We start from the raw sequence: 23,694 nt of genomic DNA on the forward strand, positions 1-23,694 counted from the left end.
ACAGGAAAGTTCATCTATTTGTGTACATGTGTGTGTGTGTGTGTGTGTGTGTGTGTGTGTGTGTGTGTGTGTGTGTGTGTGTGTGTGTGTGCCCACCGCAGGATACACCACCCATGATATCTCATTTTCCAGTGCGTTACCCTTGCCCAGTGTGTGTTCCCTTGTTGCGTGTGTGTAGTTTAAGATGTGCCACCCCTGATATGGCCTAGTAATAGATCTTACTCAATTCCTTAGGGTGTGGGTGGCACAGGGCGAGTGTACAGTGTGTGCACATATCATGACTGTGTGTGTGTGTGTGTGTGTGTGTGTGTGTGTGTGTGTGTGTGTGTGTGTGTGTGTAGGTCTGTGCATGTGTGTGACAGACAGAGGCTGTAGCATTATCTGATTTATAGGTAGTGTGTTTGTGTGTACGTAGATTTATGCACATGTAGGTTTGTGTGTGTGTGTGTGTGTGTGTGTGCGCGTAATGTCAAGGGTAAATGAACCTCGCCACTCTTTCCTTTCATCCTCCTCCAGGACGGGGAAACGCCTTCCTTTTCCTCCTCTGCTGGTGACAGCTCTCACACTTGCTCGCTGTGTTGCACTTGGCCGTGTGTTCACCGTTCTTTTGGCAGCTGCCGTGACACTGACCATGAAATCTTAACGGCTGAGGTTATCAAAATACCACGTACAGTCCAAGTTGGACGTGTGCTTCCTCAGGGTTGCCAGGTAGCTTAATGCAAATGGGAGCTTTAGTTGCACAAACATTTCTCGGGGGCAGAACCGCTCCGGGGGCAGAGATAATCTCTTTGGTTGAGTTGAGCCTCAATGAGCCTGGAAGCCACAGTCATTTTGGCTAGGTGACGTTAAAGCGCAGTGGGAAAAAAGCAGAGTAAGACGGGGGGTAGCTCATATTATGAGGCTATAGCACCGCTGCTACTTACTGGAAAAAAATGCAGTCTAGTCATATTGACTTATGTAGGTTAACTAGGCAGCCTGCTGACCTCACATCAGGACAGCCATTGCCTTGAATGAAAACAGAACACTTTGCTGCTATGGGTATTTTTATTTTTTATTTTTATTTTTATAAGTAATATTTTGACCCAATTGCCATTTTTGCCATTCTGGTTAGTTAAGCTTATTTGCATTTGGAAAAGCTGTGGTTGCTTTTGGCTCCACTCATTGCAAATAAAGTTAACCAATAGAGGGGAATGAAAGGCAGAGCTGCTGGTTCTACAATTCCCCATTTGGAATTTCACTTTTAAAGAAATATGCCAACGTTTAGGCAAAATACCCTTTTTCCGGCTTGTCCAGAGCGAGACAAGTTTTTTTTTGATACCATTTACACCTCTGTACATCCAGTGGTTCACTTCCTTAACATTTCCTGTGCATTTCCTGTTCCTGCTTAGCAGAAGGGCTTGAAGTCTATGGGAGTCGTTAGCCTGGCTCACCTGGCTCTGTTGAAGTGAAATGCTTCAGCGTTGTTCTTGAGTTTTTTTCTGACAAGCTGCAAAGCTCCTCTTCTGGGCCAAAGGATTTTTAAACACTGGGTAACTGGAATTTTGTTGAGGCAATGCACTGCGGCACTCATAGCTGACTAATCTCCTTAAGTTTTTATGTATAGTCTGAGCTCTGAATTGTTTCAACTGGTATTTATTGACACTGATAATTCAACTGGGAGAGCTCCAAGCCCTTCCAGACCTTCTTGTTGGAAATTCTCATATGCTTCATCACATAGCTTAACATTGCATTTGGGAAAATAAATGGGATTTTTACTTCCAGAGCCCTGGTGTTAGAACATTTTGTATTCTGTGGATTAACTTAGGAGCGTAGCCTAACATCACAAATAAAAAGAAAACAAGACTATAGTGGGCGTGTTGTCACTGGCACCGACATCAGCCGTACAAGGAATTGACGATATCACAGGGTTTCACAGTGAAAACACACAGTCACACCAGTAAGTGATCATTGGAAAGAACAGGCAAAGTTCCCTGTCAGGATATCTTTGATTTAAGAGAAATAAACAGTGTGCGGGCACGTTTCACGTCTTCCCCTGGGTAAGTTCAGAATAGGCATTAGATGGAGATCAGGGGAGAACATTCACTTGAGATATTTCATGGTCAGGGCTTGTCTTGCCAAACTGACGTCTTATGACGCGAGACAACGTGTTTGTCACCTTGGTTCACTGAGTCTGTGTTGCCCACTGCCAGGCACCCGAAGCAGCACTGTGACTCTCGAAATCAAATCATTCACTCATCAAATAAAAACACTGAACTGCTTATTTTGTTTCCACTGACTGAACAAAGGATTCCCCTCCCTGTACGCCTTGGCCACATCCCCTCCACCCCATTCCATCCCACCCACCCCACCCATTTTCATGAGGGGAAATGAGGAGCCACTGAAATAGCATTGAATCCCATCATCCCCAATGCCGTCAGTTGTAGTCGAGTCCTCACGGCGTTCGAAAATCCTGGAATCAGAAGGTTAAGCGACACCACATCATTTCTGCGAAGTGATAATTTGTATCGCCAAAACTTTTCAGGGGGAAACGTTGCCTTGTTTTCAGATTAATCACCACGAAGCTTTAAATATCTCAATTAGGTTTCACAAGGATTTCATTACACCAAGAAATTCATAAACTCATAGATGAACCTGTAATCTATCACCTGAAGTTAAAAAAAAAACAACACAAAAATCACAGTGAAAGGATTTTCACATGACACCAGTGATGTATTTTATTTTATTTTATTTTATTTTATTTGTTTCTTTGTTGAATTTACTTTCCCAGCCTACATGGACCAGTGTTCACAGAAAAGGCCGTGCAGTTTATGCTGTAAAGGTTTCCGGTTTCCAAATGTGGATTCAAATACACTCCTGTCAGTTGTGATACACATCTAGATGGCAATTTCTTTGAGATTTAAAACCTTTCACACACACACTTGGTGGTGAGGCATACCGCCACCTTTTACATCCACTGAGTCACTCTTTGGGTGGAACTTGTTCAGACATGACTTTCATTCCTATACCTTTACTCAACCAAGAATGACACCTAGAAACAAAGCAGCTCAATGAATGAGAATATGAATAACTAACCCATTTACATAATCGAGTGCTTGACATATTGCACCACAGTCTCCCCTCCCATTCCGCAGAGTGTCAAGCCCACTCTTTCCTACTTCCTCTTCCAGGTCCCGTAACTTTCTCCCCTGAGAGAAAATACTTCCAGGCGTCTCTTCCACATCTGCCAGCATCATTGAAATGACACAACCAATAGTTTATGCATGATGACTGATTTAAAATTAGATTTCATATTTAGACAATTGTCTTTGACTTACTGGAAGTTTATCCTTCTCCCGGCTCCTTACTTCCCTGCAGACACCTGAGTCAGTCTGTCCGGGAGGGAATTCCTTCCTTGAGGCTGATGATATTCCCAAACCTCAATTTAAACTTCTAACAACCAAATAATTTGTTCATTTTCATCAAGCAGGGTGGCAGGTTAAACCATTTCTTGTCACATATTCCGAAAAATGCAGAGTTCTGTGGGATATTGCAGTAAATAATTTACATTATTTGACTCCTTAAAATAAACTGACACTCACCAGATAAAATAAAAATCAGCATTATCACTGTTTGGCTTTCTGCTTCAGTCATCCTGCTCTAAAGTGAGAAATGATTTGTGAGTCAGGATATGAGAAAGTGAGATGAATCTGCCTGTTTCCTTATCACAAGACCGGATGAATTGAAGGTGTGTGGGGCATTTTATGATGTAAGGATGGAGAGGAAAAGAGGAAGTTAAATCTTGACCTAACTGAGCTCTGAAAACTGCCACAGCTTGAATCTTGGTCCAGCAGATTTGTCAGTCTTAATGCGCTGTGGCTCCGAGGGTAAAAATCAACACAACTCCAGTGGTTGTAAGTCTTGACTCATCAGACTTCAGTTAACACAGCCACACTAGAGCCATACCAGCTCTTTGAGTGAACCACCGAGGCTCCAAGCAGCACTTGCCAAATCTAAATAACTGTCGCTGACAAATCAACAATTATTTACTCATAAAGACATGTTGTGTTATAAGTTTAATATGTCCATATACCACTAATAGCCCTATGAACCAACTGTATATCGAAAAAAAAAAAAAACGACGACACATTTTGGATAACACTGGGGAACTATGTTCCTTACTCTTCTATCAATTGACTGACAACAAACCAGCACTTTGAGGGACGTATGGCTACTTTTCAATGACAGTGCTTTATTATTATTATTATTATCATCATCATCATCATTTTATTTATTTATTTATTGGGAGAAATCTCTAGTTCTTACAGCAGACTAATTAACCCATTGTTATATATGTATATATAGTAAAGTATAGAAAGTATAACTTATTTTGCTATGACATGTGTGTTTGTGTGTGTGTGTGTGTCTGTATATATATACGTCATCTAAACAGGATATTGTCATTCCAAAGGTTTATGTGATTGTGTGTGCATGCGGCGTGTGTGTGTGTGTGTGTGTGTGTGTGTGTGTGTGTGTGTGTGTGTGTGTGTACACTGATGGGGGCAGCCACTTTGAGATAAGGATTTTGGACAGCTCAGGGGGTTGAGCAATCACGCCAGAGCTTTAACCACTGGCTCGGTCGGAACTTCCTTCCTTGCCTTGTCCAACAAAACACACAGTTGGAGGCTTTTATAAATGGGGGTTCACTCAGGATTCACTTGTTGTACCAGTGCCGGATCGCCGAACCGAGCGTTTTATCCCGAGTCAACAAAAGAAGCATTTCTTACGAGCAGAAGATGAGGCCGGCAACACAGGCACTGCTTCTTTGCGCTGCCGTGCTCTGGAGGCTGGGGGAAGCGGCTGTCTCTCGACGCGAACTCTGCGCCGGGAGTAAGTGCTATGCGGTTTTCCAGGAGTCACGCGACTTTCCAGGCGCCCAGAAAAGCTGCGAAGACTTCGGTGGACATTTACTGACGCTGCAGTCCCTCCGGACGCAGGAGATCCTGTCCACATTACTCGACGGGCTCGGCGGCAGATACTGGATTGGGCTGCAGCTGCAGGATGGCCGCTGTCCAGACAGAGCGTCCCAGCTGTTTGGCTACACATGGGTCGTTGGGGACGGTGCCACCGATTCTACCAGCTGGAGCCGATTTAACACCGACTGCTCCCTAGAGTGCGTGTCCGTGTCGGAGGAGGGTAACTCCACGTGGTGGCAGCAGTCGTGCCGTGACAAATTACAAGGATATCTGTGCCAATATTCATTCCAGGAGCCCTGTGCGCGTTTCCCAGTGAATGAGGACGTAAATGTGGACTACACCACGGCGACGGGCTTCAGTGCGAACGATTGGGAGGTGTTTCCGCAGGGAAGCATCGTTGTTTTGCAACAAACAGACGCCAAACATTTAACTTCAAAGTACATTTGTTTTTCCAGCAACTGGGCCCAAGCCCCATGGAACTGTGGGGTGATGAAGGGCGGCTGTGAGCACAAGTGTGTCTCTCAAAATCGCCAACACTCCTGCACCTGCCCGACGGGGCAACCTCTCCACGCCAATAAAATCACATGCGAAGAGGACCCGTGCGCAGGCTGTGCGCACAAGTGTGAAAACGAGGGCGATACTTACGCATGCAGGTGCGACCCGGGCTACACACTTGCGGCGGACAGGAAGGGGTGTGTAGATGTGGACGAGTGTAAAAACGAGAGGAGTTGCTCAGACGAAAATCGCGAGTGTTTGAACAGTCCCGGTGGGTTTCAGTGCCCCTGCAAAGAGGGGTTTACGGAGGTGGCGGGAGAGTGCGTGAACTCTGAAATTTGTGATAAGTGCGAACACATGCGGTGTAACATATCTAACGGGGTGTTTAAGTGTGAATGTCGGAAGGGATTCAAAGTGTCAAACAAAGACCCCACCAAGTGTGAGATGCACTGCACTGAACAGGACTGCCCCGCCAGATGCATCCCTAACAGTGAGAGCGGGGGCGAGCCTCAGTGCTACTGCCCCAATGGTTACATACAAGACAGGAGAAATGCAACATACATCTGCACTGACATAGATGAGTGTGAGAATGAGAGGCCGTGTGAGCACACCTGTTTGAATACATTAGGCAGCTATGAGTGTTTTTGTGATGAGGGGTATGAGTTGCAGGAAGCGTACCGGTGTGTATCCACTGAAGAAGGATCAGGCTCCACACCACCTTACCATGACAGCACACCAGTCGCTGTCCAGCCTACTGCAGTGCCCGCCTATGTGAAGGCCGGCAGTGTCCTGGGTATAACAGTATTTATGGCACTGAGTGTGGCGCTGCTGTACTTTGTGGTCCGTAACGCGCTCAAGCGTTGTGGCAAACTGGAGCTGGCCTCCCTCAAAGGGCCAGATGTCGATATTTTCTATTTGCAGCAAGTGACAACAGAAAAGTATAAGAGGTTCTCCTTTGACAAACAGTGGAAGAATGACTCACAGAAACTGTAGTTGCAGCACTGATAATATGCTCCTTGTTTTCATGTTTTTGTATAGGCCTAAGCATTTATTCATCACCATTGTCAAATTTATCTATCGGACTCTTTCAGGATAATCCACAGGCAGTTCTAAGCTGGCTTCACACAGAAGTCCTGCTTCATTCATCTCACTCTTTCTGGCTTTATGCTCATGTGGGCAACGGGGTTACTGTAGGCTCTGTATTTAATTCATAAGCCACAAATGCCTCCTCTTCACGCCTGAACATGTGCTCCTATAAAGTAAAAACACAGATCAGTTCCCATCAAAAAGAATAACTTATTTTGCTGTGAATCTGGTAAATCTTTGCTTGATAATTATCACCAGTTAGGGTACAGAGGAGAGAGGTCTGCACACTGTTAAGCTGCCAACAACCAATTTTATTCTTTCTTTTGAGAATACCTTTACCCTACCTTTTCATTTAGGCCTACAGTGCCCCCATGCTGGTTATTGGGCAGTAGTAAAATACAGGGAATGATTGGCTATGTTATGAAATGTTGCTGTAAACCAGAGAGCTACTTGTGGTTATGGTACTAAAAAGTCCCAGCACTGTTGTCCATCATTTACTTAGGTTTCACAAAGTGTAATTAGTTCCAGCAATCTAACCAGCACTTTTTCCCTGACTGACAGGCCTCTTGGTAATGACAGCATCGGTGTCATGTTTTGTTGCATATTGCTGTTGGCTAATAATACTGTAATCATGAAGATAGTGAGCTGCATTTTAACCCTTTGCGATACAAAAGGGGTCAAACTGACTTGCCTCACGGTTTGCTTGATCATATTTTCATATAAGAAACTGTTATTATATACTTTTTTATGTACCTTGTAAAACTTGTGAAGTATGTCAGCTTTGTCTTTACAGTGTTACGCTTTTGATAACATAACAGTTTTTGCTTCACTTCCACAAGATTTCATCGAAGGGTCCTCATTTTTTACTGTACAACACAAATTGTGTACTAGAGTTTGCTGTTTGTTACATGGGCACACTGGATCAAGGCGAGTGATGTTTGCTCATGAGATGTAACTATTTCTTGCACTTTGCATTTATGGGAAGGAGTATTTGGCATTGTCACTGACCACTGTCCATTTGTGTTTGAATGTATTTATTGCTAATATTTCTGATACCAACTAATTCCATAGCTGACTGTTTATTCAGGCTTTTTTGATAACACTGCAACAAATCTGGGCTGCTTTCTACACAAGTATAATTGTGAGTTTCATTCCAAAATTAAGAATCCATAATTGAAAAAAAAAGTGGTGCCCCTCCCTTTAACATAACTGATAGCAAAACAAAGTTAGTAACCTAAATCCTTAGTTTGCAAATTGACAATACACTGATGATAGTGAATTTTCTTAAATGTATCTGTAACATTTTGGAGTAAATCGCTTGAGTTATGTGAGTTAGGGCGTTCACTCTGTGGGACTTACTTGATGAAAAAGAAGAAAGTAGGAACCTTGTCCCAGTAGAATATATGATAAATAAAAAACACTGTATAGCCCTATAAGGGGATAGAATTCCTAAACATGCATTGTAGGGGAAAAAAAGCATTGTTTTGATTTCCTAAGTTAACAATATATGGAAGCTGTAAAATGTATCCCACACAGTGTATACAGCTGGGGTCTCATACACTATCCTTATGGGAACGTCTGATTAGCTAATATGCATTTGAGCATTGCAATGTAATTTTACGCTTCCATATAATAATTTTATATTTGTTTTTGCCTATTTTTTGGGGCCCCTGTCAGGCAAGGGCCCTTGGAATTGTCCTAAATTTTCCCCCATGTATGGCGCCCCTGACACTGCTACAAACCACATTAAGGTTGACTAACCTGAATGCTGCTGACTATGCTGTATAACAGATATGTGTTGGAGCTACAGTCCACAGATGCTGTGCTGCAGGCTTTAACACAACAACAACACCACAACCATGAATGTCAACTGTGCTGCTGTATTAAATGTAAGCTAATAATGAAAATATGTTTGCACCTTATTCAGATCTGTGCATTTGTGTCTGTAAGATTGGCTATTGCAGACTCTCTTACTGCCATGTTTTGTTGTTCTCATGGAAAACAAATATGTCACCGTTGAAAGAAAAATTAAAAGAATTTGTTTCAAAAGTAAGATTTTACCGAAGCAAATGCCTTTCATTATGTGTCTATAGCTGCTTTGTCACCTGCACATACACATTTGAGGAAACGCATACAAAAGGCTGCCGCACGCTGACAATTTACATCACAGGAATTTAGCAGATGCTCTTATCCACAGCAACGTAGAATCAGTATAAGGTTTGAATTATGATGGACAACGTTACAAACTAAATATACAGGCTCTATGCAAGGTCAGAACGGCCTTGCCAATACTCCTGCATACACAGCTATGTTCTCTTGGCTTGGTTTTCTTCATGTAATTCATATCTTGTGTATCTGAATTCTTGTTCTTGCTCTTGCATAATTAGTTAGTTTAATTTGTACTTAATCCAACAGTATTATTATTATTATATATTATAATTTGCTCACCTGGTCAGCATCTATTGCACTCCTTACTGGCTAGTGAAGCCAGTTCTTTTCTCTCTGTCTTCTTCAAAATTTCTTCCCTTTTATGCTCCTATCTGTGGCTGTTTCGGGGAGTTTTTCTTGCCTGTTGTGAGGGCTCAAGTCAGGTGGCACCGTCCTGTTGTGGTTGTTCTATCTGTCTGTGTTTGTTCTAATCTATGGGCCTGCAAAGCCCTTTGGGACTGTAAATAGTGAGTTGGGGCTCTAAGCAAACTTGAACTTGTGGGGGATAAATAACTCAAACAGAGATGCAGATGCAGCCCCTGTGATGGACTGGTTAAGACAATCAACAAGTACCTAGCTTGATCAGCTTTTATCTGTAGTTACTGCATAGTTGTAATGTGGTCCAGTAGTTCTCTCTCTCTCTCTCTCTCTCTCTCTCTCTCTCTCTCTCTCTCAATATCCCAGTTACTTCAACAACTTAAAATCTCCATTGACTCCAAACGACTTGATGTTGATTCTGCTTTGTCTACAAGAGCTCTCTCTCTCTCTCTCTCTCACTCACACACACACACACACACACACACACACACACACACACACACACATACACAAGGATGGGCTATGACAAATGAGGAGGAGGGGTAGATGCACTGCAAAAAATATCCATATCAACAAGTGGTTTAATCTATAGTGTTTTTTTTTTTCTCAAAGGCAGTAAAAAAAAAAAAAAAATCATACATTCCCGAGATTAATTAGCGTCCCCAAATAAAATCAATGTGTTTCAAGAACTTTGTTGAATTAAATGCCACTCTCTCAGTTGGAGGAGACGGATCTGCCTCATTATGCCTTCTTTTAAGATTCCGAGGGAAAGGAAACTAATTGTTAAAATTGAATGTGGAAAAATGTTTACAGTGTTGTAACAAGCAGATTTTGTTTGTTTTAGGCAATTCAGTATTTTAGGAATGGAATGTGAGAAAAGTGGACTAGTGCAGATGGACATTTTCTTCAGTGTTGAGCTGTGCTACACACGGGGAGGGGCTATAGCAACTCGGGGAGTGGGCTCGATGAGCCTGAGCGTGCGTGCAAGCGTGCGTAAAAGCCGTGCGTAATTGGGGATGTGCGTGGTGGGCCGCAGCGGTGGGAAGAGAAAGTTTTTTGAGGGACAGCTAGCGGCGCAGTAGGACGATAAAAAGGGAACTTCCTTCCTCGGCAAGAGCATTAACATGGAGTTGGGGGGTTATAAATGCGAGCTATCGGCTGGGTAAACACTTTTTCAAACAAACAAGCCTATGGGCTCTTGATATGCGTGTGAAGTTAAAGAGGTACAACCGAGTTTCAAAATGAAGCATGTTCCAGGACTGTTAACCATTACACTGACTTTACTGATGGGAAGCGCAAGCGGGTTAGAGCCGAGTAACGGATACTGCATAGGGAGCGAGTGTTTTGCTGTGTTCCAAGGTCCCAGCGATTTCACAGCCGCTCAGACTGAATGCGCAGACAAGAAGGGACATTTAATGACAGTCCGGTCATCTGTGTCCCACGACACTTTTTCCATCTTGTTAGGAAGCCTTTCCGAACGATTTTGGATCGGTTTACATCTGCCGAGTGGCTGTCCGGACGCTTCCGCCAAGTTGCGAGGCTTCCAGTGGGTGACCGGTGACAGTGAGTCCGACTACTACAACTGGGCGCCAACTTTTGACAGCAGCTGCTCTCCCCAGTGTGTCTCAGTTTCCAGAGGGGACAACTTTACATGGGCAACGGAGCCGTGCGACCAGCCCGCAGCCGGATATCTCTGCGAGTTCAGCTTCCATAAGCCGTGCAAACGTCTTGAGGTGACAGGCGGCGAGTCTGTCACCTACACGACCCCTTACGGCTTTGAGGGTGAGGACCTGCTGTCTCTGCCGCCGGGGAGCACCGCTATCCGCAGGCCAGCTGAGACTAAATACATCTGCTTCAACGAGCAGTGGCTGAAAGCGCCTTGGAGCTGCGAGATAATCGAAGGTGGCTGCGAATACAAATGTGCAGCGGATCACCAGGAGCCCCCCTCCTGCTTCTGCCCGCCGGGCCAAGAGGTGAACCCTCAAAATAACGTCACCTGTGAGGTGGCCAAAAAGGACCCATGCCTGTCCCTGGGTTGCGAGCAAATCTGTCAGAAAGAGGGCGACATTTACGAGTGCAAGTGTGAACAAGGGTTTGAGCTGGCGGCGGACGGCAGGACATGCAGGGACTTCAACGACTGCCGGGACGAGAGGCAGTGCCCGGGGGACAATTTCAAGTGCATCAATACCGTCGGCGGGTTTCAGTGCGTCTGCAAGGACGGATACAGGTTGACAGGCGACCAGTGTGTCGACATGGACGAGTGTGTGTCCGCTCCGTGCGAGCATCACTGCACCAACTCACCCGGCAGTTACAACTGCTCATGCTTTGATGGATACATTGTGATACCAGAGACACCGCACAAGTGTAAGTTGCACTGTGGTAAGGCGGAATGCCCTGCAGAGTGCGACCCCAATAATCCGTACCAGTGCGACTGCCCAGATGGGTACATACTGGAGGAGAGACAGGACGAGATGGTTTGCTTGGACTTCAATGAGTGCGAAATGTTTTACTGCGAGCAAGGTTGTGAAAACACCTACGGGGGGTATGTGTGCTCTTGCAACGCAGGCTACAAATTAGTTGACCAGTTCAAGTGCCGAAAGACAGACGGGGATACGGATAAAGACACGGATGGGTGGGAGGGCTCCGGAGCAGCCACAACTCCATACTTTTTCACAACACCCAGTGTGAAATATCCAGAGCCCACAAGGCGACCCTCCAAGGTAACAGCAGGGGGTCTTCTGGGGATCATAGTGTGTATAGTCGTGGTTATCTTGGTGTTGGTTTTTGTGGTTCATCACATCCTCAGAAGACGGGGTAAAATGGAGAGCGCCGGTGCGCTCAAAGCCCGGAGGGATGAGGCTCACGATTTACAGCAAGTAACCACTAACAAGAATGAGAAAGCAGCCTCGGAGAGACCGCTGAAGCAAGACGCATGAATGTCAATGTCCACTTATCTGGGGTCGCTTATGAAGAACTATAATTGATACATAATATTAGGATAACAAAACAAAACTACAAGAACTGTACCAAGAGGAAGCGCACAGTAACATTATGATGAAGCCATAGGAGATAAGGACACTACAGAGACAAGTCCCTATAAGATTATTATATGCCTATTATAGAGATTTTTCGTTAAAGAAGGAATCCACAGTTTTGAAACAGAAAAGTGGCCATATCTACCATTCAGTTCACACTAAACAGCTGCAATGTACACAAACAGTGACACAAGAACTGTTGATAAAGTTTGTATCGGAAAACTATTAAATTATGAAACTGAGATTGAGAGATATGTCTGTTTTTTCACTGTTTCATGACACCCAGTCCTTTGCCATGACTTCCTCCCTCAGACACAGGATGACGGCGCCACCCAGTGGACTAAACCTGCCTGACAGTTTGACCAGATGTGTGTACGGATGGCAGAACACGTCTTGTTGAAACTCAGTGACTCTGTTAAACCCTGATTTTAGGAAGTAAAATAGGGGAACAATATTTTAGCCCCTCACTGACCCCCGTTAAACCTCCCACTGATTTCTGCTTAGTCTGATGAAATATCCACCGCATTCACACATTTATGTTACTCTTATTTTAATAGCATGCATTTTGAAACGCAGTTGAATTCTAAAAGAACCCACAATATTGCTGCAGCGATTTAGATTATATTAAAGCAAAATAAGCTAATAAATAAAAGATGAAAAACTCAAGTCCCCCACTTTCCATCCCTGTATCATTACAAAAAAAAAATCCTGTAATAATATCGATGTCAGTAGGCCTAATATCTATCTGAGAAATATGAAATTGTATTTTAGCCTATATTTTCATAAAAATATGATTCCTCCTGGAGATTAAAGTGAGTCAAGCCGTAATTCGCAATGTTGATGTTATTTGACATTAGAGCAGGTGAATAAATGTACTTCTCTGGTCCGCATGAGAATCCAGGCTGTGTTAGAAGCGATTTACAAAGAGGAAAGGCCCAGTTTGGGGAAGCCTATTGCAAAATATTGTACAGACCTGTGCGCAAGACGGAGACAGACAAGACACACAAACACACACACACACACACACACACACACACACACACACACACACACACGCACGCATAGAGAGAGAGAGAGAGAGAGAGAGAGAGAGAGAGAGAGAGAGAGAGAGAGAGAGAGAGAGTGCTCTTGTAGACAAAGCAGAATCAACATCAAGTCGTTTGGAGTCAATGGAGATTTTAAGTTGTTGAAGTAACTGGGATATTGTCACTGGGAGGGCTGGTCTGAGTTCCCAGGAGGGGAAGGAGAGATACATAACACAGCCATAACACAGACGTTACATAACTGACACAGGTAAGTGTTTTATTTTTTTTTTTTTATCTCTAGCGGTAAACAGTTTTTAGATTTATATAGGCTCCGGACAGGCACTTTTGTGTCGGATTTGTCTTTGTTACCATGTTTCGATCAGATGTTTGGGGAAAAAAATCTCTGTTTGTGACTTCAGACTGACACAGCCAGCCAGACCACGCCTTTGAAAAACACCAGTTTGCGGCGGTCTTGAGTAAATCTACTCTGTCCGCACGTTTTCCGGATTAAAAGTGCTGTCCTTAATAACGTCATCCAAAACTCAGGACTGGAAAGCGCTCTCTCTCTCTCTCTCTCTCTCTCTCTCTCTCTCTCTCTCTCTCTCTCTCTCTCTCTCTCTCTCACACACACACACACACACACACACAGTACGTCCCCACAGCAGCACGGAGGAAAACAGGTGACGCAGCATCGCCCCCTACCACAATATTCTGCTGAGAAACTGTGCTATCCTGTTATCTTCTACTAATATAAAATAACAGAGAAATATTTAAAGATTTCATGTTATTTCAAAACATGTACAACTGAATTGAAACTACAGTTACTGCCTTTAAATTTTTAATTTCTGTGCTCTTTTTAAGCAAAATGCACTCTTATTTGTTTTCTATCTATCTACAAAACTATACTAGGCTGTGAGATGCAAGGTCTCCAGTGGCTGGAACAGCGTTCAAGTGTTTCAGAGTGAAATTTTTGCTGTATTTGATTTCATGAAAAATAAATTGGGATTTATGTGATGGCATTGTGAGGACTTATAAGGACTTATAAATTCAGTGCATCACACATTCCACAGGCATGGTAACTAACAGAACAGTCTGTATTTTAGCCAATGGAGCCTCCTATCACCTGCAAAGTCTATTAGCTGAAGCCCAACATGTGGACTTTTCATTATCAAAGCCCCGTGCTGTCAGACAGGAACAGACTGTGTACTCAGCGCTGTGACACTGAGGCCGCCCTGGTGAACCATGAACTGGCCACTGTAAACAATCTGAAAGACACTGTGCTCGCCTCTCCCTTGTGTTTCTGAATTTTGAATTTTCCGCTGTGATATTTCCATCACAGTGTCAATGTTACAAGATCTCTTCCTCTAAACCTTGCTACTGTTTGACTTTTGCTTCCCCATAGGTCAATCATGTCCAAGCTGGTGCTTCAATTAGTTGTCATCTGTGTGTACTTACAGGTAGGTGTGTAACAGTACACTCAGCACAAATTAAATGAACAGGACATAGAGGATTCACTGAGAAATTTCTACAAAGGAAATTTTGTTTGTTTTAGCACAGAGTACTTATGTGAACAGCCAAGGCTACTTTAATTAGGGACGAGAAGGCATGACATTCCCTATGTGTAAATTGCTGAAATGAACGGTGTGTTCAAATTTGAGCAAATTATTTTTTGTAATCGTCTTACATCCAGGTACCCAGATGCTACCTTTCATGCCAGTTATACAACACCAAAGCCTGGTGTGCCTTCCAGCGGCACTCTTGGGTTCCTGCTCTGCCTCCCTACACCACCCATCTTTTCCTGGAGGTGAACAATATCAGAGAGATCAACCACACCTCCCTCTCCAACCTGGAGGAGCTGCAGGAGCTGGATCTGGGAAAGCAGAATGTGCCACTTAGGATCAGGAACAATGCTTTCCTGAGGCAACAAAAGCTAACTAAGTTGAATTTAGGCTACAATATTGGCCTTCAGCTGGAGCCGAAGGCATTTGTGGGACTGCACAACTTACAGATCCTCGAGTTGTATTATTGCAATTTGAATGAGTCCATACTGGAGGAACAATATCTGCAGCCGCTTTCATCTTTAGAAAGTCTTAATCTCTTCGGTAATCAGATAAAGAGACTCCGCCCTGCACTATTCTTTTTAAACCTGATAAACTTGGCAAAGCTGAACCTCAAATTGAACAGGATCAATAGGATATGCGAGCGGGACCTGGCTGCTTTCCGGGACAAATATTTCCATCTCCTGAACTTGGAGTCCACTTACTTCAGAGACATGTTTCTTGCAGATTTTGACTGGGAAGAATGTGGGAATCCTTTCAGAGGAATATCCTTCAATCAGCTTGATTTGTCCCGCAATGAGCTGAGCACAGAGAAGTCAAGACAATTCTTCAGAGCGATTGCAGGGACTCAGATTGGTGATCTCAGACTGTCGGGACCCATTGGTAGAGGGTTTGGGTTTGACAGATTCACTGATCCAGACCGCTACACATTTGAAAGTCTCAACAATAGTTCAGTTGTAATATTAAATCTGACAAGAAGCTATATATTTGCTTTGCAGGAGGGCGTTTTTAGTCCACTCAAAGAGGTAATAATAATTGACATTTCCCATAATAAAGTCAATCGGATAGATAGGAGGGCCTTTGATGGTGTTCGAGGACACTTACAAATGCTTGACCTGTCATCCAACCTCCTAGGGGAAATATACTCTCACATGTTTGTTGATATGACCGACCTAAGAGTGTTAGATTTGTCTTACAACCATATTGGTGTACTGGAATATCGGGCATTCAGTGGTCTTCCCAAATTACAAACGTTACGGCTAACAGGAAACTCGCTGCGAAACCTCGGCTCCCCTGCGTCATTACCTGAATTAGATTACTTTTTTTTGGATGATAATAAGTTGGATCACACATCACAGGGCGCCATCATTACGTTAGCCAGCAACAGCATCTACCTGAATGTTGCGAACAACAGATTAACAAACATGGAGGACGTTTATGTGTTTCTCTCCAGCTTCAAGCGTCTCCAGAGATTCTACTATGGCGGCAACTTCATCAAATGGTGTAAAAATCCCAACATTTCAGTGTCTCATTCAAACAGTTTGCAAGTGCTGGATCTTCACGACAGTTCCCTGCAGATAATTTGGGCACAGGGCAGGTGTCTTGACCTGTTTGATTCCCTCCAGAATCTGATCGGTCTCAATTTAAGACTCAACTCGCTCACGGCTCTGCCCCAAGGGATTTTCAGAGGCCTGAGGTCAGTAGTCGTGATCAACCTCTCCTCTAACTTTTTGACCTATCTGCAGCCAGATGTATTTCCCACCAGCTTGCAAACACTGGACCTCTCAAACAACTTCCTGGCCTCCCCTGACCCCATGACCTTTCAGTCTCTCAGCGTTATCAACCTGGCGATGAATCGGTTCCACTGCGACTGCCACCTTGAGAGCTTCTTAACGTGGCTGAATGAGACCAATGTAACTTTCCTGATTCCTGTTGGGCACTTCCAGTGTGAGTTTCCTCCTGATTTATACGGCGTCTCCCTCTTGGACTATTACAGCACCATCGAGCCATGCGATGATGAGGACAGGGCCGCCGAAGATCTAAGATTGGCTCTCTTCATCTTCTCCGGCCTCTTCCTCCTCCTCTTCATCATCGGTGTGATCGCTTATGCTCATCTTCGTGGCCAAATATTCCTTGTCTACAAAAAGATCGTCGGCAGGGTTCTCGAGGGCCCAAAGGTAGCACCTTCTGCAGGCGATGTCAAGTATGACGCCTACTTCTGCTTTAGTGACAGTGACTACAAGTGGGTGGAGGCTGCTTTGCTAAAGAAGCTGGACACCCATTTTTCAGAGGGCAACATCCTCCGTTGTTGTTTCGAGGCCAGAGACTTCCTGCCGGGTGAGGATCACCTTTCCAACATCAGAGATGCTGTGTGGAGCAGCAGGAAGACCGTGTGCATTGTGTCAAAGAAGTTCCTGAAAGGTACAGGATTTCTGACTTTCTGACTAAATAAATAAATAAATTGGCATCAACAAAACTGACTGGAAATATATAAATAGAACATAAAATACAACCTAATACAAAAGCCATGGGTAGACAAAGAAAATATACACAATATCATTGATAATACTGATAAATTAGATGATGAACTGACTCTAAACAATTTAATTCTAAATGCACATTCCAGTTCATTAAAACATTAGTTCACTTACTTAAAATTCACTTACTTAACACAGTGCACTAAAATGTAGATGTTATGTCATCCTATGAAAATGATGAGAATAAACAATACACATTCAAGGCACCAGAGAGTCAATATAATTGTGAAAATAATCCTACCCATACACAGCTGCAGCATTTTTTTTGAACAGCTATAATACTAAGTGTTGTCAATCATCTCCTCTTTCTCTTTCTCATCTTTGCTTTTGAAATAGAAAACTTCACTTCAGTTCAGTTTATTCACATAGCACATTCCATACAGCTGAGTGCAATGTAAAGCGCTTTGCAAGAAAAAGCAAACTATTTCGAAAGAATAAAAGGAAAGATAAATATTAAAATCAAACAGATGAAAGGATCAGATTAGACAGCTAAAATAAGGGAGACACTAACACCGTAAACTAACTGGGTCATGTCTTTTACAGACGGCTGGTGCCTGGAGGCATTCACTTTGGCTCAGAGCCGCATGCTGGAGGAGCTGTCGAATGTCCTGATCATGCTGCTGGTAGAGAGGGTGTGTATCTGACTGCTGATCGCTGATTGGCTGATTGGAGACTATACCTGGGCAAAAAGAGTTGTTCTCCACAGCAGGCAAAAAAACAAAAGGATCAATCTAATGAGTGTCCCTACAGTAGGAGCCTTCATCTAGAAAGGGTTTTGCGCTCTGAAATAACTTCTGCCTCCACAAGCCGCACAGCTCGGTTTGTGTAACAATTCAGGAACATCCAAGGCTGATTTTTTTTCTTCCTTCAGTAGCTAAACTGAAATAAACTGAATTCAATTACACAATGCTTACTGAGGTTCTTAACCTGCATCACTGATCTGAAACTCCTCTGTGATGAATTGAGTTGCAGGTGCCTCACTACCAGCTGATGAAGTACAACGCCATCAGGGCTTTCGTCCAGAGGAGAGAATACCTCGTCTGGCCGGAGGACACGCAGGACTTGGAGTGGTTTTATGAAAAGCTCGTCTCTCACATACTCAAAAACACTGAGACAAAAAAGCGAGCAGAGGATGTGCAGGTTGACGTTGAACCCAAAAATGAGGACGGCATCGAATTAGAGCATGTCAGAGCTCAGGAGATGTGATCTTTTGGGCAAACATGAGCTTGTCCTGTGGAAGGACAACATCAAACATCCACCCTGCTGAAGTGTCCTTGAGCAAGTCACTAAACCCTGATTAGCTGCTTGCTGTCCAACCCTGTGTTCTGATCTTAATAACATATGAAGTTATTGTGATTTGGTTTCTTAGGCCTGTGTACTTGAGAATCTGTATTTGTGTAAATACTGAACATAGTGTGTAGAGTGAAATGGTACTTGTTGAATGAACATGAAGTAAAAAACTTTGAGGAGTAAATGTGGTGTCAAAGCTGCACGGCACAGTAACTTCAGAGGAGGAAAAGGCAAAACAAAAATCTTCTTAACCCTTTTCAACAGAAGTCTGTGGCATCAAAACTCCTCCCTTTGTTTTCACTGTGAACTGTTTGGATGCTTTTCTCCTGCTCTTTGCTACTGACTGCTCTACTAGTGTTTGTAAAAAAAAAAAAAAAAAAAAAAAAATCAGTTTGACTTTTTTTTATTATTTATTTTTTGTCTCACACCACAGTATGTCAGCCACATGTAATGATATTAAAAAAACACAGATGGCACAAGAAACATTCATATTTCATATGAGTAGTGTGGAATCTGTTGAATCTGATAACTGAATCTATTTGATTGCAGCTAGTTTTTGGCAACTCGCCGCTCATTGCACTCTTCAGCCTGGAAGGGCCTTCCCTCTTTCTGTGATACCTCCCAGTGGCAAGTGTTACTCCTAGTTTTAATTCATTTATTTATTTACTGATTCATTCATTCATTCATTCATTGGTAATTACAGGGACACTCTATGTTTTGTCTGAAAACCAGCTCATGCCGCAAAGCTATCTGAAGCAATCAAATACAATGACTGAATTTCTCTGGTAGACATTGGTCGCTCCAGGTCAGAGGAAGACTAAATTTCTCATGAAAAAAATAAATGCAGTGCTGCACTGCAGTCAGTCCATATCAGTCAACCTCTGCTTCATTTAATATGAATGACTCATTTAATGTAAAGGGATGGATTTAAAACAGATGTATAATCTCTGCTTTCTCTGTAACAGATACAAGTGTTACCACATACACTGTATCATCACTGCTATCAGTGATGATATGTGGTAAAATAAAGGATAATAGGAGTGTCGTTTGTTGACACTCCAGCTGGTCCATCCTGGTCCAGTTGGGTGTGCGAGGAAAAATATGACAGTTGTAAGATTTTGTTCATTTTCCTTTTTAAATCTGTATTCAAGATGAATGTCTACGGGTTTTATTCCTTCCAAATCCTCACCAGTTACACTGCAATTTCTTTATGTATAATTACCCTAAATTTACATTTAATCCATCCTTTCAATGGAAGCAGGATTACCTTGCATCATAAGTCTTATAAGTTCTTTTATTAGGATAGCCCCTTGAGATGAACCATCTCGTTTTCGAGGGGTAAGTAATCGTAACAATCACAAAATCAGTTATCAGTTTTGCAAGTGTTCAGATTTAAAACAATTTGTTTGCTGAAATCCTATCAACAATGTTTTTAAAACCTGAATCCTTGGCAGCTGGAAACTATTCTTGTGCCTGATGGAGCCCTTTGGACTGACACTCAGTTTTAATTCAGTTTCTGCCACTAGATGGAGAGTTTTACCTGTTTATGTGGAAGTGTTGAATCTCAAGGCTGGGTGATCCTTTTGAGCTGTAAAACCTTAGTCTGGAACACTATAGTGAACAAAAAATGCCTGATATTTCATGAATTTATGTGGGCACCACATTCAAGGTGGACTTTTTTTTTTTTGTTTAAAGTGGAAATCTGTAGAACAGCAGCTGCTAACAAAATCTCTACTCAGAGATGTCACATGGCTTGGATTGTAAAACGAGAGTGAATCCAATGTGACTTTGCCCTTCTTCCTTTATATCTGACCTTGATGTCTGAAAACAGGAAGCTACTGGACGGAGTAAAACTTCCTTCCTTTTGGTTCAGCTCTCTCGCCCGCTCTGCATGAGCTGGCTGCTCTGAGCATCAGGACAAATATGGACACGGCCTCTCTCCGCAGGCCCGTGATGCTTTTACACTCTATCCAAGTCCAGTTTAACATTTACATCTGTTTTTGTATTTGTTTATTTTAATCCTGGGATTTGACCACTGTAGAACTTCAAAATGTTGTAACATAATGTCCCACATAATGCTGGTTTCTCGGTTTAAGACTGTAGATTGAAACTTTAATCAAAACTAGGGCTGGACGATATGGACAAAATCAACCATTGCAATATGTTTGATCGAATTACTCAATATTGATATTGAGACCATATTGTAGGGATGACAACTGAAACTGTATATATTTTAGCAATGAAATTTTTGCAAATTGCTCATAAAATTGGAGACGGAGAGAGAGAGAAATTTTAACAGTATTTGCAGGGTTTCAAACCTTCAAACATTGAATTAAAATGCTGTGTATGCATTAAAAAAATATCTAATATTCTCTGATATTCACTCAGTATTTCAAAACAACTGAATATATCACCTCAGATGTTGTCATCTTGTAAATAAGGGTCTTAAGATAACTAAGACACAATTTTTAGATATTATTTTGTAAGCAAACTTCTCGAAGTGTTTAAAAAACTTATGAATGAATGAGATTTACTTTAATAGGTGTCACATTTTAAAAAATGTCATATGACAATGTGTAATGAAACAATTTAGAATTGAACTTGATAGTGACTCAAAGCAAAAGGTGAAGAAATAAATCATCACAAAATCACTAAATTTGCTGACTGAAATTCATAAGTCAAGATTTCAAAAGCACAGGAGATTTTGTCCTTAAGAATATCTAATGCTTCTGTTTATTGTAATTTTATGTTGTTTTAAAGGTGACAGATTAGATAAAATCTGATTGCTTCCTTAATCGTAAAAGATAACAAAGCTGATCGGGCATACTGTGACTCTCAATACCATAAACTGGGCAAAGACAAAAAAAATCAACTCCAACTTAAGAAAAAAAAAAAAAAAAACTGTTTCACTTCCACAAGTTTTCACTTCTGGCCCAGTCCATTTGGCTCCACCAAAATCCAATTTGAAAAGTGGAAGCAAATATTTACTTGGTAAACAAGCTCTCCAGGTCTCTGGCTTCTTCACAGTTATTTCAGGCCTGAGGAATATACTCAGAATAGACACACATGGCTCTCTGATTCTCCCTCACAAGGAAATGTAATAAACCCTGCCCCACGGCCATCCAGCTAATATTTGACCTGTGTTTAAACAAATATAATTATAGGGCCGCTCACGCAGGCCTGAGGAGGAATCCATTGAGGGAAGTGGACTCATCTTCACCACCTTGATTTAGTGGAAGAGAAGAAGAAAGGCGCCCGATCCTCCTGGGCAGGTTCAAGGCTGAGAGCAGCACAAACTGTCCCTGTACGATCCAAAATAAGACTTTTCCTTTTACACAGAGGGATCAAGCAGCCCCAGTGTGGGTGGTTTACTTATGCAATGTGTTTTATAGTGTTTGTTTATTTGCAAAAGGGGCAGAGGTGTGTGAGGGGATAAGAGGAAAGAGGCAACTCCATGCAGTGTTGCACGGTGGTACTTTTCCTCCCTGCTCACTGAAACCATTTACAAAGTTTCCAGCGAACCTCTCATCACACATCTTGTACCTTGAGGCAGTGTCCAGATTGTAGAGTTCACTTTTTATACACAAAAGCCTCGTATTCAGTGTTAAAATCGTGTTTTTCTTCTAACAAGTGGGAGAAAAATCTGCCTGTTGGATGAGATCACCCCAGTTGTTTCCAATGCACTTTCACTTGTTTGAGGGAAATTTTCTGTGAGGAAGTACATTTACATCAAAACAAAGTGGAATAAGGCAGATAGGCCAGGAGAGAAAATGACATTTGCTGAAAGAAAAATAAGGAAACAAGTCGATCAGCATGGGAAACAAGTGGGATAATCTGATCTCACTGGCAGATTTGTTTCCACTGAGGCTAAAGGACTTGGTAAAAATGCAGATTGTGGCTCATGCGCTTCACTCCTGAGAGGAAGCGTTGGGAAAATCCTGCAGGATAAGGCGTGAGGCGCCATATGATGGCATTAAGGAAATGCACAAAGCCAAGCCTAGAAGCACGTGAATTAGAGGAAAAATTAGAGGATCAGAGAGAATAAAAGTGAATCATTCAGTCTTTACTTGTGGGATTCAACCCCGGAGAAATCTTGACTGCTGTGGGGGCAAAAGAGGCGTCCTGTCAGATACCGGCAACATGCACCTAATATAGTGGCCACTGAGTGTATATGCTTTACCCAGCTGGAGGGGGATATGTCTCCCAAGGGAAAAGGGGATTGCAGAGAGAAAGAGACCTGGGCAGATGTCAAGACTATTAAGTTTTAATGGGAGCAGGACTGCTTCTCCCATCAACTCTGAGGGATGTAGCGGCGAGAGACTGTTGGTTTCAGCAAGCCAAGCAGGGATGTGACTTTAAAAGCACAGCAGACACTAGAGCGCTTTCATTTTTTGGGGTGCAAACTTCTAAAGGTGTTCACAAACTGGTGATAGGTCTAAGGGATCCATAGTCAGCAACGCTCATTTACTTCCTTAATGTGAGAGATAAGATAAGGTTTATCTTGGAGTTCCTGTTGATGGAGTTTGCTCAAGTTTCTGCGGGTGGCGCTCTTTTCTTTTGCCTGTTCAGCCCTGGTGCCTGCTGCTTATGCCAACTACACACTTCTTAAACTCAAGTCTAAACAATCTGAACTGCTGTTGCTGCTGCTAGAAACACAAAACTCATCACCGCCTGGGAAGGAGTCACCTGACACCGGGTGTTTACAGCAGCAACTGTAAAAGGTTTAATGACCTGAATGTTGATTAAAATATTTGATTGGAAAGTTCGAGAAAGAAGTTTCAGCTTTTCTCCCTCAGCCTCCCTATAAAACAGCATTTCACACTGAAACTTGTGTCTAATGATGAGTTAGTAAAGTCTACCCATTAGTTTTTGTATGGATAGAAAACAATTTCAACCAAAATGTGAAAAGTGTCTGGATATAAAAACACCTGTCAGATCATCTCTTATAAGATACAAGATTGCACCTGAAATTCCACTTCAAAAGAATCGCAGTGAAACGTGAGAGTTCTGCACTGACAGCTCACTCAATTTTGATTTAAAGCTCAAATCAGACTTCTGAAGAGCCACCAGTAGGAGACTACCTCTAAGCTCGCTGTCCAAGTATAAATCCCCTGTCCCATACCACTGCCCTGACCCAGCGTGTAATGTTTTCTTAAGTCAGTGTGAAAGCAGATCAGCCTTCACATTCC

At 42.7% G+C, this 23,694-nt stretch overlaps 3 protein-coding genes across 3 annotated transcripts; all 3 read left to right on the plus strand.

Annotated features, from left to right (window-relative positions):
• Window positions 1-4,723: 4,723 nt before the first annotated feature.
• Window positions 4,724-8,543, plus strand: LOC115356025 (thrombomodulin-like). The gene has a single exon (XM_030047017.1). It carries the CDS (start codon window positions 4,773-4,775, stop codon window positions 6,438-6,440), a length of 1,668 nt encoding a protein of 555 aa, XP_029902877.1. The 5' UTR covers window positions 4,724-4,772; the 3' UTR covers window positions 6,441-8,543.
• A 1,576-nt stretch (window positions 8,544-10,119) lies between these two features.
• On the plus strand, window positions 10,120-12,280 carry thbd (thrombomodulin). Its single transcript, XM_030047016.1, has one exon. The coding sequence runs from the start codon at window positions 10,301-10,303 to the stop codon at window positions 11,993-11,995; it is 1,695 nt and encodes a 564-aa protein (XP_029902876.1). The 5' UTR covers window positions 10,120-10,300; the 3' UTR covers window positions 11,996-12,280.
• A 2,248-nt stretch (window positions 12,281-14,528) lies between these two features.
• tlr5b (toll-like receptor 5b) lies at window positions 14,529-18,421 on the plus strand. Its single transcript, XM_030047011.1, has 4 exons — window positions 14,529-14,576; window positions 14,810-17,099; window positions 17,759-17,847; window positions 18,188-18,421. The coding sequence occupies exons 1-4, from the start codon at window positions 14,529-14,531 to the stop codon at window positions 18,419-18,421; spliced, it is 2,661 nt and encodes an 886-aa protein (XP_029902871.1).
• Window positions 18,422-23,694: the final 5,273 nt, after the last annotated feature.

The sequence above is a fragment of the Myripristis murdjan genome, chromosome 24 (assembly GCF_902150065.1).
Source record: "Myripristis murdjan chromosome 24, fMyrMur1.1, whole genome shotgun sequence".
Taxonomy (NCBI): Eukaryota; Metazoa; Chordata; class Actinopteri; order Holocentriformes; family Holocentridae; genus Myripristis; species Myripristis murdjan.